Source organism: Tupaia chinensis, unplaced genomic scaffold (genome assembly GCF_000334495.1).
Source record: "Tupaia chinensis unplaced genomic scaffold, TupChi_1.0 Scaffold000140_1, whole genome shotgun sequence".
NCBI lineage: Eukaryota > Metazoa > Chordata > Mammalia > Scandentia > Tupaiidae > Tupaia > Tupaia belangeri.
This window is the reverse complement of record NW_006159610.1, coordinates 7,643,734-7,660,459: the sequence shown is the minus strand read 5'-3', so window position 1 is coordinate 7,660,459 and position 16,726 is coordinate 7,643,734. Positions and strand designations below refer to the sequence as shown.

Below are 16,726 nucleotides of genomic sequence, written 5' to 3'. Positions count from 1 at the left end.
ATGCTAACTGCTGGTCCCTTCTTTTTTTTTTTTTTGGTAGAGGATTTTGCTGTAGGGAGCATGCCCTTGCCAGAGAGAAAGAGAGAGGAGCAGTGAGAAATCACCCCCCAGGGGAAATGGCCACACCACAATCCCTCTTCCTCCATTCTCTTCGGGGGTACATGTGACTAGCACCTGGTGTGAGTTTCAAGCCAATGTAACCATTCCGCCATCTGCTGGTCCCACCAGAATTTTTTTTTTTTTTTTGAGAGGTTTTTGCTATAGGGCACATGTGGTCGCCAGACAGAAAGAGACAGAGAGACAGAAAGCGAGAAATCTCCCCCCAGGGGGGATGGCCACACCGCAATCCCTTCTCCTCCATTCTCCTCTCGGGATCTTGGGCACGCACACACACGTGCCCGGTGTGAGTTTAAGCCATCGGGTCCGGGACTCGAACCACGGTCGACTACGTGGGAATTCAGCAACATAGCCATTACGCTAACTGCTGGTCCCCTCACCAGATTATTTTTAAAACAAGGCTTTGTGAATACAAAGACCTTGAATAAAAGGCCATATGTGTTATAATTCACTTTTAAATAAGTGATTTAAAATCTTTTTAAGTTTTTTTTTTCCATGAAAAAGACTGAGCAAGAAAAAAGAAAGAGACAGGGACATAGAGGGACACCCCCAACAGGATCTTCGTACGTGATTCCTCCCCTACCCCCCACGTAGTCTCAGCTGGCCCAGATAATGGATGTGCACCCACACCCAGCATGCTCAGGGAGATCCCAGGATGTGAACCCAGGACCTTTCCTATGTGGATTTGGAGTTGTCACTGCTACACTGCTGTCCAGCCCTGTGGCCAGTCATCACGTTGATCGACTGTCAGCAGTGTGTGATTTATATTAAGAGGCAGTAGAGGACAGATGATTAGCAAGATCACCTCAGAGAAAACAAGTTTCTTTTGCCTATAATCTATAGAGATATTCACAGTATAATGGCATGTCAAATCATAGCAGTTCTTTTGTTCAAGAGTACTTGTAAAACTAAAGCAAATCTATATTTAATACTTTTTGGAAACATTTATCATGACAGATGTATTTTAACTTTAAATAATTATTTTATTAAATTTTATTTATTTTTATTATTATTATTTTATTTAACCAGAGTGAGAAAGTGAGAAAGCAAGCCACCAAGTCTGGGACTTGAACTGCAGTTGGCCATGTAGGAGTCTGGTGCTTCAATCAATATGCCACCTGCTGGCCCCAGACAGATCATTTATATCACACACACACAGACACACACACACACACACAATTAAAATTCATGCCATGAAACATCATACTGCAGCATATTCTTTTCACTTCTAGTCTCTTCCTTTTCTCTTTTTAGTACTGGTCATGACCCTCTCAGTTGATTTTAAGACTCAGAATATACTTGTCTCCTGGATATTTACTTAATACTCATAAGAGACTGAAAGAAGAGTTGTAGATCAAGAAAAACTGGGCTTGGGGCTCAGACCTAGGGATTCTCCAGCAAACAAAAGCAATGTAGATCAGCCTTAAAGAAGTTAGGTTCTAGGAGTCAGTGGACCGTGTGGTAGTTAAATTGCTGGATTCCCACATGGCTGATCATGGTCTGAGTCCTAGACATGGTGGCATGAAAATTATGCCAGGTGGAGAAGAAGGAATTGTGGCATGACTATTCCCCTCAAGGGGTGATTTCTTACCTTCTCTGTCTCTTTCTCTCTGGCGAGTACATGAGCCCTATGGCAAAAACTTTAAAAAAAAACAAAAACACCACTACAGAAGTTAGGTTATTGAGAAAAGATAGTTGATTACAGCTTAAGAGGGACACTGAAGAAGAGAGAGGTCCTTTTTCCCCTCTGTTTCCCTTCATAGTGCATGCTCAGAGTGGAGTGACAGGCAGAGCGCCTCTGTTTGCATAAGTTATTTTTTCTTTTTTTCTTCTTGACTTAAGTTACAATGCAGCTTTTAAGACCTGACCCCTTCAGAGCTATTGGGCTTGTAGACTTGGGTAACCATTGGGAAGGGGCGATCATCTATGGGTAATACATGTTAAAAGGAAAACCCCAAATCTAGCAGTTTATTTCTTCTTTCTCTTGACTTTACAGATAGAGAGCTTAAATACCTTGCTTAGCTTTTGCCCTAATAATTCAGCCTCTTCTCCTTCCTTCCTTCTTCAGAATGTAAGTAGAAGCCAGAAATGCATCAGAAAGGAAGGTTCATCAGAATCCAGTCAGAAGGTACAAAGTAGGAATTATGCGGACAGCAGTGGCTCAGGCCTGCAGAATGGAAAGCACATGCCGAATTCAAGCTTGATTTCTGGGGCGTGCCAGATGAACAGTGGCAGCCTGAGCCCAGAAAGGCCAGTTGGTGAAACTTCCTTTTCAGTGCCCCTTCACCCCACCAAGAGACCTGCATCAAATCCACCACCTATCAGCAACCAGGCAACAAAAGGTATTTGCACACATTTGTAGGTTACGTGTCTTTCTGACTGTGGGACTGGGAGGGCGGCAGTTTGGGTAGTTTCTGCACTCAGTTGCTTACCATCTAACACCCAGTGGTGGTCAGTGCACAGGCTACATGGGAACAAAGGATCCCTGAGCCAACCTGAGGAATAGGAGCAGGTAGATTCTAAAAGAGAATGATAAGGGATTAGCTAGGCTAAGTTGGGGAGGGGGGAAAGCAGCAGAATAGACAGCATTGAAGGCAGAGGAGAGAGCATGACCAAGGCACAGAGCAGGGAAGCAGTATCTGGGATGTGTACGTTCGTGAAGTTGCAGTCAGCGTGGCCCCTGAGCACGTGCTGTGCAAGGTGTGATGAGAGCTCACGGCGAAGGCAGAGATTCAGACAGAGAAGGCCTTGTAAGTCTGGGAAGGAGGCTGCCCATTAACCTGAGTGATGGTTTCAAACGCGGAGCTCAGGAGCCTGACTTTGTCCGCTCATTGACACCCAGCAGCTAACTTACCATAAAGCTCTCCCAACAAGTCTGTCGAGTTTGCTTTTCATTTTATTTACACCGTTGTTGCTGTTTTAGGTAAACGTCCAAAAAAAGGAATGGCAACTGCCAAACAACGTCTTGGGAAGATCCTCAAGTTGAACAGAAATGGCCATGCACGTTTCTTTGTGTGATGGAGCTGCTGGTGCAGCCACTGCTCCTTTGGAGACTAGTCTTGGGGTGCAGGAGCCTGGAGCTTCTGGCAGCCCGCTGCCCGGAGCAGTTTGTGTGTACAGTAAGGACACTGCCTGAAGAACAGAATGAACCCGATGCTGCATTTTCACTGTGCCACACCCACTCAGCAATAACCCTTTTGGACCTGGTGGGGGAGAGGAAGAAGGAGGGTAGAACCTTAAAAAGGGACCTTGAACTGGAAAGGGTCTCTTGTCAGGGCTTGAATTTCATTTTGTTGTTGGTAGTGTCTTGATTTATTTTCAGTGGTAGGGTAAAGAATTATCAATAATTTATTTAACAGATTTTTTTTTTAAAGTTAACAGCTTTTAAATTCTTTTTTAAAGCTATTTATTTGGAAGATTTCTGGAGAAATATCTCTCTAATTTAGATTTAAGAATGTGAAGGTTTTTAAATTATTTTTGATAGTGTGTATGTTACATGTGGGGAAGAGCCACAGTAACAGTAACTAGTCTGGACTCTTAAATTTGATATTCAGGTTAAAGTCTTAAACAGGGATTTGATGCATTAATTATTTTAAATTAAGATGTATATGAAAATCATTTTATTTTATATATTTCATGTGTTTTTTATAAGCTACTAGCTTCGCTTTTGCTAACATCCAAGGTGCATACTGTTATCCAGGTTGATTACCTTATGTCCCGCCTTCCCTCGCACTCCCAGCATTTTGTGACGACCCACAAGACTCTTCTCTTTGCAGGGAAACACTTTCATAGCCAGTGTGTAAGAACTCCATAAAAGATCCCTCATTTCTCATTTCGTTTGACATTGTGATTTTCTTCTCAATATAAAGAAATAGGCTTCTTGCATTTTCATTTCTGCTGATGATATCTGGGTCCCAAAGAGAACAGCTTTAATATCTTTTTCCTCCTTGTGGGAAAAGTATTATAAGTTTGGTTAAATTGTCATGATTGTAGTTTTTCCAAAAACGTTTGTAACTACAGAGGGCCTTCTTCATACCGCTGGTGTTGGAGAACAGGACCGACACCTGACTGCAGGGGTTGTGTCTTAGATGCTTTTATTCTCTATTCCTAATTTGTTGGAAAATGTGGTTGACTTAGGATATTCAAATCTGCATTATAAGCCGTAATATATTAGGATTATACTGTATTAAGTTGTATAGAAGCAAGCATGTTGGAGTAGATCTTTTGTGTGTGTGTATTTTTTTTAATTTCTTAACCTTCTGAAGAGTTATTTGAGGTAAGAATTTGGAGTAAAATGGGTGCTTTTTGTAATTTCTTCCATCTGTCCTAACTTGGCCAGTGCATATTGAAGCTAAATGTCTGGTTGAACTTGAAGGTAATCGTTTATCTCCTTCATGTACAATTTTTCCTAAATGCCAGTTTTCAGTTGTTTCTAGTAGCTTCTACAGTGCTCCTTGTCTCCCCGTGACATAAAAATAAGTGGTTTCTGGGGCTGGAGATATTTCCAGGTCTGACAGTAGATCATTTTACAAATTCATATAGATAAAATATAGGCAAATAGGATAAAATTTATTTTTATGGAGAAGAAATATGACCCTAGTATGGATTTGCCTTTTTTTTTTTTTTACTCAACAAGATAGCAGGACTTGCCCTTCTGTGTTAAGTATCACTTGAATTGCTAAGAAATCTATACCATAATCTTTCATGGTTACATTCAAATGTGTGTTTTCAGAAGAGAGGAATATTTCTTTATCTTCATTCCAATATTTCATGGGATAAATATGAATTAGCCTTTTTTGTCCAGAGTGATTGGACCAAAGTCTGAATCTTTTCTGGGTGTCAGGAAGAAGAATTTTTATGGAGATCCTCAATGCCTGTAAATGACCTATTTATACCCTGTCTACACTATGCCAAAACCAGTGGAGAGATGGAGGCAGTCAACCAGTGACGGGTCATCTTATCTGAAGATGTCAAAAATCTGGGTTTGGCTGATTCTCCCACCTCCCCACATAATATATTACTGTGATGTCTTGGTTTTCTGTAGACCCTGCTTTAGTGTTATACAGTAATCCACAAGTTTTTACTTTGCTTTAATATATAAGCAGTATAGTATCTTTCCAGTTACATCATGACCTGGGTTGTTTTTCATTTTCTTTACATTTTTCACAGCTCTACATATTTTTAATTGCCCTTTTTTTCCCATTAGCCACGAAATTCAAATAAAACTTACTTTTACGAATTAAAATTGTCACCAGTATCCACCCTGTGTCCTTAGGCCAATAAATACTAATTTTGTGTGGAATTTTTACATAATGTTACTGTGGATTCACTTTTGGCAGTTTTAGCCCATTAACTGGCTGAGTTTCAGAATCTTCAGCAAAGTAATCTAACCACTACAGCAGAATACACGTGTCTTTGTCTGAGTTGGTGAACATTCAGCCGCTGACTCTGACTCTCCTAGTCAGGCCTCAGAACGACTGCCCCAGCTGCAGCCTTTTATCTCAGAGACGGCTGAGCTGTGAAGGGGCTGCTGCCGGTGCCTGGGCTGCACGGCAGTTGCTGGGCTTTCCTTTGGTCTCATTTACAAACAGCACCATCATATACCACAGCTTAGGAAAACGGCAATGATAATGTTTAGCTAGTTGTAAGCAAATACAAATATGCGAACTCAAGAATTATGATTTAACATATGTAACTTTAATAGTAGCAGTAGATAATAGTTTTTCTGTATTGATTCAGATAAGTGACTCCTAACATGGGATCCACTGTACTGTAATTCACAACATCATGTAATATTATGCTCTCCAGTATTGACGAACCATATAAACAGTACCAAGCTGGCAATTTGTAGTAGTTCAGTATCCTAGGAACACATTGGACTTCATAAGTATCAGTTCATTTTTAAAGCCTACAAAATTGAAGATTTCAACTGAAGTCATAAACTCAGAAAACGAGTCCACCATCATCACTAGTTAAATCCGTAGCTTGAATACTGTTATATTTTTAAATAATCCTAATTATTGCCTTTCAATATACTCTACTGTATATATTCAGATAAGATCACCAGGTGTTTATCAGATATCTACTGTGCACCCAGCACTCCTTTAGCACTGTGGGGCAACATAAAATTGCAGTTGTGGGCTCTGCCCTTGAAGGTGTGTTCTCCCGGAAATGAACAGTATTATTTTCACTTCTAAGCAAACCTAGGCTTAAAAGGGCCCACTTTTGAAAACCAGCATGACTTAATCAGTTTCACTGAAATATACCACTGTTGAAGTGGAGGTAAAAAAGACCTCAGTTTTTGTTGTTGTTGTTATCTTATTTTTATAGTATTTTGCTATAGGGCACTTGTACTCACCAGAGACAGAGACAGAGACAGAGAGAAAAGAAAAGTGAGAAATTACACTCTTCAGGGCAGAGAGATGGCCACCACGCTATAGTCCCTTCTCTATTCCCTCTTGGGATTTGGGGCGTGCTCGCTCACTTGTACGCGTGTACCACACCCCACCCCACCTCCACCCCTACCCCCAGTAGCGTGTCTTTGAAGCCACTGGGTCCTGGACTCAAACTGTGCAGTTGGCCACGTAGGATCCAGCCTTAACTACCACACTGCTGGCTGGCCTACCCCAAGTTCTGTTTTAAAATTAAGAAGCATTTCAAAAGTTAGTAATTTAGTGTTGGAAATTCAGGGGTGTAGCATGGAAGGAAGCAGAAGACTTGGATTTTTGGCCAAGTTCTGTCATAATGTATGTTGGGTGACCACAAATAAATAACTTACTCATTATCAGTCTTAGTTTTCCCATTTGTCAATTTGGATTAAAATGCCTATAATGATAATCAGGTTAAGAAAAACATGGAAAAATGTTCCTTAATCTGTTAACATTCCATATTTAGAGAGAAGTTACCATCATTTAAATTGCAAGATAATTAATTAATGCACCTTTATGTACCTTGTTCAATGAAAACTGCTATTACTCAAAAATTTTCTTTTATAATTAAATAGATACCCAAGGCATGCTACCTAAAAATTCTGAAGAATCTCTAACAAGGTGCTCAATTAAAATCAGATCCCATGCTTGAAATGAGAGAAAAAGGAGAGAGAGAGAGTGGATAAAGGAGTGAAAGTGTTTATCCTCAGGTACGTTAAGATGGTTTAAAGTAATTGAAAGATATCTTTAGGTTTTTTTTTCAAAGAGGAATTAAGATGATACTGCTCTACAGATCCAGCATACTCTTTAGGAACTAGGTAAAGGTGAAATAAATCCTGGAATTAGAATGATTTAGCAAGTACCCGTGAACTAGGGAAAAGTCAGGTGTTTAGAGAGGGCTATCCACAAAGACGGATCTGGCTTGGGTAACAGTAGCTTGCTGAGTAGAGAAACCACTTACGTAGGAAGGGAGACTAAATCTTCAACAGAAGAGAGTCTGCTTTTTTCCAAAAGATAGCCTTTGAAGTGATACGACTGTAGCGATATTGAGATAGCTGTGTGACCCAGTACTACTGCTAGCAGGAACTATTACGGATGAGCTCATCTTGAGATTTCACACTGAGAGAGGAGGGCCTTCGTAATGTAAGTCTAACGGGTTTTCAGAGATTCGTTTTTTTCCTCATGAAGTATTAAGCAAATTGCTCTCTACATAAAGAGAAGCTAAAGCTCTCCAGTGGTTTCCTAATGTCCTAGATCTTCATTTAAAGCAGTCCTGGAAAGGTGGAGCATTGGCTCTGTAACCTTAGGAAACGTGTGTTGCTGGTAAATCAGGGTGACAAATGACACCCAGGTAGGCAGTGACTTGTCTGACACACGGTGCATCGGGACCCCCAATTCCGTGCTGCCCATGGCAGCCCCCGTTTGTGACTCTGCCCAGCCAGATCCTGTTTTGTGAAGCCAGGAAGGAAGATAGGGAAATGACAGAATTCAATCTACTATTATTGAACGTAATGTAATCTTAATACTATAGCCTTACTAAAAACCCTTCCCTTATTTTAATTTAAAAAAAAAATTTTTTTTAGTGAACGTCATGATGTGAGTCAAAGATGAAATACCCCTTACATAAACACATTTTTTAAATTAAGGTCAATTAAGAAGCAAATGCCTCTTTCCAAAGCAATTAGTTCATTGTGATTGACTGTGGTTTTATTCTTTGATAGTATTTCTTTTCTCTTTAGTGGAGAGGAGAAAATAATACTCATTTGAAATCCCCTTAGAGTCTGCCTCTCACCCTGGGTGCCCTTCCTAGGGTCCCAAAGCTTTTTTGTCTTAACAATAGGACAGTTTTTTGTTAACACTTTCTGAAACTGGATTCATTGATTCTTCCAACAAGTCGATCTGCTCTGCACTATCTCACTAATAAACTCTGGCTACCACGTAGCCCTTGGCCTCCAGGTTGTCTACCTATGCAAGTCCTTTGACTTTCTGAATTTACCTTTCCTTATTTCAGAAGGCAGCCGTACGTGGAGCGTAATCATCCAGGTGAGACTTGTCTCCAGCCACTTTTATGTTGGCCATTTCCTATTCAAGGTGTCAGCTATTCAAGATTTTTCCCCCAAGATTTTTCACCAAAACAATGATCATAAGTGCTGGAATATATACTATTTTGCAGGAATAAAATAACCTAGACATACTCCTGTATTTCTTCCATGGATTTCAGCTGGTAACGTATCACAGCTTTCAGTGTGATATAAAATGAGTTGATTCCTTGTGAAGAATCATTTCTTCCCTCTAAGCTTCATAAGTCACCTTTTATTTTTACAACACACACATACGACTTCCGTATTATAGTCAGGGACCTGAGGTGTAACTTCCTAAGTGAACCCCAAGGTTATTTTATCTTGCAAAAGAAACCTAAACCAAACTAAGGGCCTTACAGTATATGGTTAGACTGAATCAAAAGCGATAACCTCAGTTTTTCCAAAAACAGCTTCTGACTGCAAAAGCAAGTCATGCAGTTGTTACCTATGAAATAGCACTGATCAGGACATGCAGGCGCATCTTTGCAGACTGTATTTCCTTCGGAAAAAAGACTTTTCTACTTTTAATATAAATTAAGCCATAACAGTTTCATGCTGTGGAAAGAGGGTGAAAGGTTCATTTTAAGAGATTATATAATATGAATTTTCACATTTACTGTGAAATATCTAACTTTGCCAGTGCTTCAGCAACTTTTATTGGCGGGAGGGGGAGGGCAGTGACAGGGAGGGATGGTATTGGTTTTAGGGGTTTAACTCTGAAATTTGAAAAGGGGACAGTTGTTGGCTATGGTATCTACTAGTTTTGTAGTAATGTTTTGCTAGCCTCACCGACTTTCCTTACTGATTTTTATGCCCACGGTCCCAGGTGACCGTTCTTCTCGTTGGGGTGTCTGCAGCGTAGCGTCTCCCTGTTTGTATAGGCCGTCAACCTGTGTGCACAGGAGTGTGCTTTGAATGCAAAAGCACCCTCTGTGACCATGGAATGGGGTGTGGCTGGGAAGTGGGAAGCTGAAGCTTTAAGAGCATTTTCTTTTCAATTCGTAACAGTATTTCCCATCTTTTGCCTGCAGGCAGGGAAAGTGTACAGTATTTATTTTGTTTCTGTTTTACTTTAAATTTGTAAGTCTTTAAGTAGCTTACATTGATTATTATAGGGGAAGACAAGTGACCTGTTTAAAGTTGTATTTGGTATTTTTCCGATTTCTGTATTTTAAAATAATGAAATTAAAATTGTATTACTTCTGTTTTGATTTTTTTAGCACTCAGTGTATTTTTTGCTCATTTTGTTTGAAAGTATAAATGTTAAAAGTTGTATAAAATGTGTCTGAAAGAAAAAAATCCAAATTCTATATCCAATTCTGACTTTCTGTTCCCTTTTTTTGCTTTATTGATTCCAGAGAAATTGAGAATGTGAAACTGCGTTAAGCTTGTGCTCCTTACTGTTTCTATTTCCGAAAGCTTAAATGTGGACAGTAATGCGTCTTATTATTTTATTAGATGTACTGTGGGGAAGGGTGCTCAAAGAGAGGAAAGAACGGGAAGTGCAGTTTTCGGGTGAGGCCGAGATGCAGCAGTGGTCCTGGGTGCTTGCTGGTAAGCACGCAAGTACACTTGCCCCTGGTCTCCACAGCCCACAGGCACGGCTGACCACTTGTAGCGCACTGGGTTCTGTCCTGGCGCAGGTGCTATAGGAGTACACGGCCAAGTCCCTGGCTTCAGGGAGCTCGGGTGGGATGTAAATAGCAAGGGAGAAGGAGCTGCTGAGGTGGCCTGCTGAGGAGCAATGGTCGTGAGAGACGGTCAGGGGTGACAGGAGTGAAGATCAGCTGCGGAGGATGGGGTAAGAGAGGAGCCTTGGACCAAGGAGAAAGAAACACTGCAGTCTGCACTTAGATGAGAAATCAGAAGGAGGCTGGATGTGGGTGGAGAGGTCACTGCAGAGGAGGAACCGAGAGCAGATTCCTGGAAAACCAAGGGAGCAGAAGGACCAGAGCGTACTGTGCTTCCCTCTCTGGTATCTGCAGGAAGACGGATTCCAGAGCACACAGGGCCCGTGCACTCACCAGAGAGCGGGAGGGAGAGAGAGCACTCCCCAGTGGCACGTGGTCATGCTACAGTCTCTTCTCCATTTCTCTGTCGTGTTGGGGTTCTTGGCATGCACGGACACATACCTGGAGTGTTTTTCTAGCTACAGAGCCAGAATTCGAACCACACGGGACCCGGTTCCCTTAACTACTAAGCCGTAGGGCCAGGCTTTTTTTTTTTTTTTAAGGCAAATGTAATGTGACAAAGAGTTGCAATAACAGTGAGAAACAGTACTTGCTCTAACTCGGAGCTGCCCCACTGCCGTTTCTGGGGCCCTGGCAGCATTCTGCACCATGACCTTCTCACCGATCCCACAGGACATGCTTCTCAGCTCCACTGACTTAAGACCCCCAATTTCGGTTTTCCTACCCACCTAATCTTTGCAAGTTTTGCCTCATCCTTTTGGACCAGCCCGGCCTCAGGCTTTTCCCTGAACCTCTTCCGCATCCCACAGCAACTGGCCCAGCTCCCTTGGGAAAGGAAGCGGCGTGTGGCCACCCGAGTTCATCATGATGCTGTGGAGTCTGAGGCTGGAAACTGCTCACGTACTCCAACCCAGACCTCAGTCTGCCCCAAGCAATTTCTGTTCGATTCTGCTTTTCCCATACTCTGTTAAACTTGCAGGACTTGTATCTGTGAGCGTGGCCTTTGACCTTGTAAGAGTCTTTATTGAACCTTTTAGACTCCATAGCGAACAGGGGCTGAGAGCACAGCCTGCAGCCAGCGTCCTGTGCCTGGAGCCTGGTTCCGGCATTACTGACTGGTTCTGGGCAAGTTACAGGTATAACCTTGCTGTGTGCGCTCGCCAGAAAGACAGAGAGAAACAGACAGAAAGTGAGAAATCACCCCCCAGGGGGGATGGCCACACCGCAATCCCTTCTCCTCCATTCTCCTCTCAGGATCTTGGGCACGCACGCACACGTGCTCGGGGTGGGACTCAAACAACAGTCGACTACATGGGAGTCCAGCGACATAGCCATTATGCTAACTGCTGGTCCCACAGTTTCCTCTTTATGATAACATTTATCTACCTCTCTAGATTGTTGAGGTGATTAAATAAATGAAAACAGAGCATTCAGGACAGCACCTGACACAGAGGGGACACTTAGCCATTAGTCTCCTCTGATTCTAAGTCTGCGATGCTGTACAAGGGGTCTTCAGAAAGTTCGTGGAAAATGTGTATGATGAAAATGCATGGTTTCAAAGCTTAACTTAAACATTTTTTTGCTGTAGGGCTCATGTGCTTGCTGGAGACAGAGGTTGGGAGGTGTGGTAAGGAGTGAGAAGTCACCCCCCTGGGGGATGATCACACAGTGATCCCTTGTCCATTCTCTCCTCAGGATTTTGGGCATACATGCACATGAGCCTGGTATATTTTTCAGGCTACTGGGTCCAGGACTCGAATTATGCAGTCTGCCATGTGAGATCCAGCCACCTTAACCTCCATGCCACCTGGCTGGCCGTAGGTGTCAAAACTTTGGCACCAAAATAAACTTGTACTTTTAACTCCATTTTCCATGAACTTTTTGGAATCCCCTCATATATAATGCCATCTGTTTGACCAGTTGCCAACTAATGTACTTTGCATGCCACTGCTGTAAGTGCAGGCGGGATTAGTCTAAAGACGGGGAGACACAGAGAAGAACCCCGCTGGAGCAGCTGGAAGCCAGACTGAGCCCTGGGGATGTGCAGGTTTTTTGCCAGACTGGGAACTGGAGTCACTCACACTGGGTGTGAACACTGGATGGTTACCCCGGGGCATGGCGATAGGAGAGGAAGGTGTTGACATTTGGGACCCTCACACACTAGCTTTGGGGTTTTGTTCCTTGGGTTCAAATCATGTAACAGTTTTGTAATTAGACGATACAGGTGTACTCCACTGTGGGTATGAGTTAGTGGTTCTAAGACACACTACTAAATCCTCAGACCTTTTGCAGCCCAGGGGTCAGGGCCTCCTGCTCTTGTGTGCCACGTGGCACCAGACCAGGGGGGTTAGGGCTGCTGAACCCCAGGAGCTGTGAGAGACACCCCCTGCCTCCCTGCCTCCCAGCACTGAACTCCCCACTCTGTAGGGCTTTTCCTCCCAGCATGAGCGCTATCATCAGCACCTCCTGAAGTTCAGCAGAACCTCACCAAATACACCTTGAATGAACACATGAAAAGACTTGGTATTCTTCACATTTCCCCTCCCAGGCAGCCTCCCCACCCCCATCCCTCTTCTTTTTCTTCTCTTTTTCTCTGGCAGTGGAACGGGTTGGAGGGTACAGGTGGAAGAGATAAGTAAAAAAGGAATGCAGAACAATGGGGAAAGAACTCTACAATTTTGGAATTCTCTTTAAATTATTAGCTGTAGAGACTCACTAGGGTGGCGGGGGACCAGCAGATGGCATAATGGCTACATTGCTGGACTCCCATGTAGTCTACCACAGTTCGAGGCCTGGACCTGGTGGCTTAAACTCACGCTGGGTGGGTGTGCATGCGTGCCCAAGATCCCGGGAGGAGAATGGAGGAGAGGGATTGGGATGTGGCCATTTTCCTTGGGGAGTGATTTCTCACTTTCTCTCTCTCTGTCTCTCTCAGTAGTGCACATGCCATATAGCAAAACTTTATCCAAAAAAAAAAAAATAAATAAATGAATACACATACATACACTTGGAACATGTTTTTTTAAAGTTTATTTTCCCTATGAGACAGAGAGGCACCCCTAACACTACACCCCCGATCTCAGCCAGCCTGAGTCACAGGCACCCAGTGCACACCCAGTGTGACCGGGAAAACTCAGGTCGGGAACTGCTTGGGACCTTCCCATGTGGTCATAGCATTGGTTACTGCTGTACTACCTCAGCTCACTCCAAAACTTACAACTTGTATTGCAGTTGTTTTATAATCATATATGTATGCCTCACTTTGAAGATATGTAGTAATGGTGAATGTATAAAACTACAAAGCACTATTAGGGCATACCTAATCATGAAGGGAATTTTTTTTTCCACCTAAAGGTTACACAAACCATAGCCTAATGGTTAAGGCAGCTGGATCCCACATGGTCAACCACAGTTTAAATCCCTGCCCTGGTGGCTTAAAAAGCATTCTGGGTGTGTGTGTGTGCCCCAAATCTTGACAGGTTAGAGAAATGGAAAGAGGGTTGTGGCATGACCACACCCCATTGGGAGTCCTTTCTTCCTCTGTCTCTATGTCTCTTTGGCTAGCACACACACCCACCAATTTTTCTTTTTGTGAGGGGGAGAGATTTTTGCTATAGGACATGTGCAGGACTCGAACCATGGTTGACCATGTGGGAGTCCAGCAACATAATCATTATGCCATCTGCTGGTTCCCCAACAAAAAAAATTTTAAAAAGATCACACATAACAGTGTCTTAAGAGTTTTTGGCAAGACACCTCTTGCTTGCCATTGCTTTGCTTTCATTTCTGGGCAGTGAGGGTATCTAGGGAAGGGATGGCTCAGTGACTCAGTAGGGTTTGCCTTGGAAGACTGATCACACAGGCAGGCCTGGGAGTGGTCTGAGCTGGGAGAAAGTCTGGGCTGTAAAGATTCCTGGTTGGGGGAAAGAAACCTGTCAAAAAAGCAGGGTGAGCAGATTACGAGTTTCAGTGTTGGTTCCTCAACTCCAGATCAATGGGCCTGGCTGGCTGACCCCACCCAAATGGAGACACCTTGCACTTCTATATCACACGCCAAATTCCCTCTTCTATCTCGAATATGCTTCTTGGTGAAAGGTCACCACAGCCTTTAGTTGGCCAGACTGGATGGTGTGCCCAAATCTGCCCTCTCCCAGCCCTGTCCAGTGACTCCGAAGGCCTGCTCTTCCTCCCACCAGGCTACCTGCTCTTGGTTCCCACCATCAACCAACCTCCCTCAGCTCTCCTTGGAGTTCTTAGGGTCAAGACCAAAGCTCCTGACATTCTAGAGTGCTGTGTTAGAGGTAGATTCAGCTGCGGGGAGAGAAAACCCAAAACATGAAGACAGAGGCTGGAAATGGGCATTTCGAGACTGGAAGACGACTTCATAAAGGTAGCAGAGACCCAGCTCCTTTTGACCTGCTGACCTGCCATCTTGGTATATAATTTCCACCTCGTGCTCCAAGATGGTGGCTTGGATCTGCCAATCAGCAGAGAAGAGGAGGGGTACGTCTATAATCGCTTTACTGTAGTGTTTTGTTTGTTTGTTTGTTTTCATGAGAGGTTCAAATACTGGACTTTGGAGGGCACAAGATTTGAGTGACAATGTCTGGATGACCTTTTCAAGTTACATAATCTCTCAATTGTCTCAGTTTTTAGAGCTCTAATGTAGGAATGATAGTAACGTCTATTAAATGGTGGTAGTTAGAAAAAGTAGACAAGACATAAAGCATTTAGCATGGTGCCTAGCACATATGTGCTTGGTAAATGCAGCAATAATTCTTGTTCTCTTTTTCCTAAGTCCGTTAATTTCTTAATTCAATCAGAATAACTATGAAGATGGGGATCAAGATACCATTATTTTTGTAAGAGTTTATTTCTTCCATGACAGAGGCAGAGAAACAGCACCCCAATACTCAGTGGTGGGGAGGATGGGTGAGGATGCTGGCGACTGTAAGAGGGGAAGTGGTTGGTAGAGTGGGCGTAGATGGTGAATGTGAGGGAAAATTTTAGAGCAGTTATGTCTGCTTAAAAGTGTTATTTGTTAAAGTAGCCTTCAGAGTGTTTCATGAATGTTTTATCAGATTATGAAAGTTTATCGTCTGTAATAACATTTGAAGACTATAAATGGGAAACATGTTTACAAAAGAAAAATCAAAACTTTGTTTTGGTATTGCCTAGAAATAGTTTACTCTGGTGTGTATCTGTTAATTGCTTTTTCATCAGAAGAAAAAAAGAATAAGAAAAGGGGCAGAGAGACCAGCAGTTAGTGTAACGGCTATGTCGCTGGACTCCCACATAGTCGACTATGGTTCAAGTTCCGGACTCGGTGGCTTAAACTCATGCCGGGTGCGTGTGTGTGCGTGCCCAAGATCCTAAGAGGAGAATGGAGGGGAAGGGATTGTGGTGTGGCCGTCCCCCTTGAGGGGGGGATTTCTTCCTTTCTGTCTCTCTGTCTCTGTCTGTTTGTCTGGTGAGCACAGATGCCCTATAGCAAAAACCTCTCAAAAAAAAAGAAAAAAGAAAAGAAAAGGGGCAGAAACAAAGATAGAGGCTCACAGTGGATAAACAATTTGGGGAAAATAGAAATACAAGAGGCCCGAGGCAGATCCCCCCACTGCCAGGGCTGTTAGCCTTCATCCTTAGGAAGATCGTCCTCCTCGCTCCTCGGTCATGAGAACCCACCGGGGGTGTCTGAGGGACCTAACCAAATGATTCTCTTATGAGTAGAGATCCATCTCTGCCTTTAGAAAAAGAAAAACATAAAAGTTAGATGTCAAAATAAGACTACAAAAAATTTCAAATAGATCAATAGATAGAAATATATTATACAAACTACTAAAAAGGGAGGGGAGAGAAAGGGGGCGAGTGAGTGAGAGCTAGAAGATACCGAAAAATTTACCGTGCCCAGTGGTTTTCAATCCCCATACAACCCCAGATTTCGATGAACTTACATATCATACATCTTCATTTAGGGTTATTCGAAATTTAAAGTAAGTGTCATTATTAGAATAAATTAAAGCCGTCCCTCCCTACTCTATTTCTACCACACAGAAGCCTTCGGGGAACTCTCACGGAACAACTCTCCTATTCCAGGCTGTGACTTCCTCCCTTAGTTTCAGAATAACCAATGTGACTCTCTCAATTTAAAAGAAAGAAAACAAAGGCAAAGATAAATGCTCTCAATTGAAAGGAGAGAAAGAGAAGAGCTGTAGATTCTGTTGTATCACAGTACAAGTTATGCCCAAAGACACCTAGATGGTAAGAAAGAGAACAGGAAATGAATCTTCTTTTCCTGGTTGGCATATACTCAACTCCTGGATTGTAAAGTACATACAGAACTTCGGACAGACACTGAGAAGGGGCGCACTTCCAAAAGCACTGCCTCTCGGGGTAAACTGGAAAATGGAGA

General features: G+C 42.8%; 1 protein-coding gene across 2 annotated transcripts in view; it reads left to right on the top strand.

Annotated features, from left to right (window-relative positions):
• KDM7A (lysine demethylase 7A) overlaps window positions 1-7,895 on the top strand; it is a gene marked incomplete at its 5' end in the record, with an annotated part of 54,475 nt that extends 46,580 nt beyond the window's left edge. For both annotated transcript variants that reach the window (XM_014586490.2, XM_006145042.3), the window contains 2 exon segments: window positions 2,186-2,459; window positions 3,041-7,895. In XM_014586490.2, coding sequence (XP_014441976.1) covers window positions 2,186-2,459; window positions 3,041-3,135 — 369 coding nt within the window.
• Window positions 7,896-16,726: the final 8,831 nt, after the last annotated feature.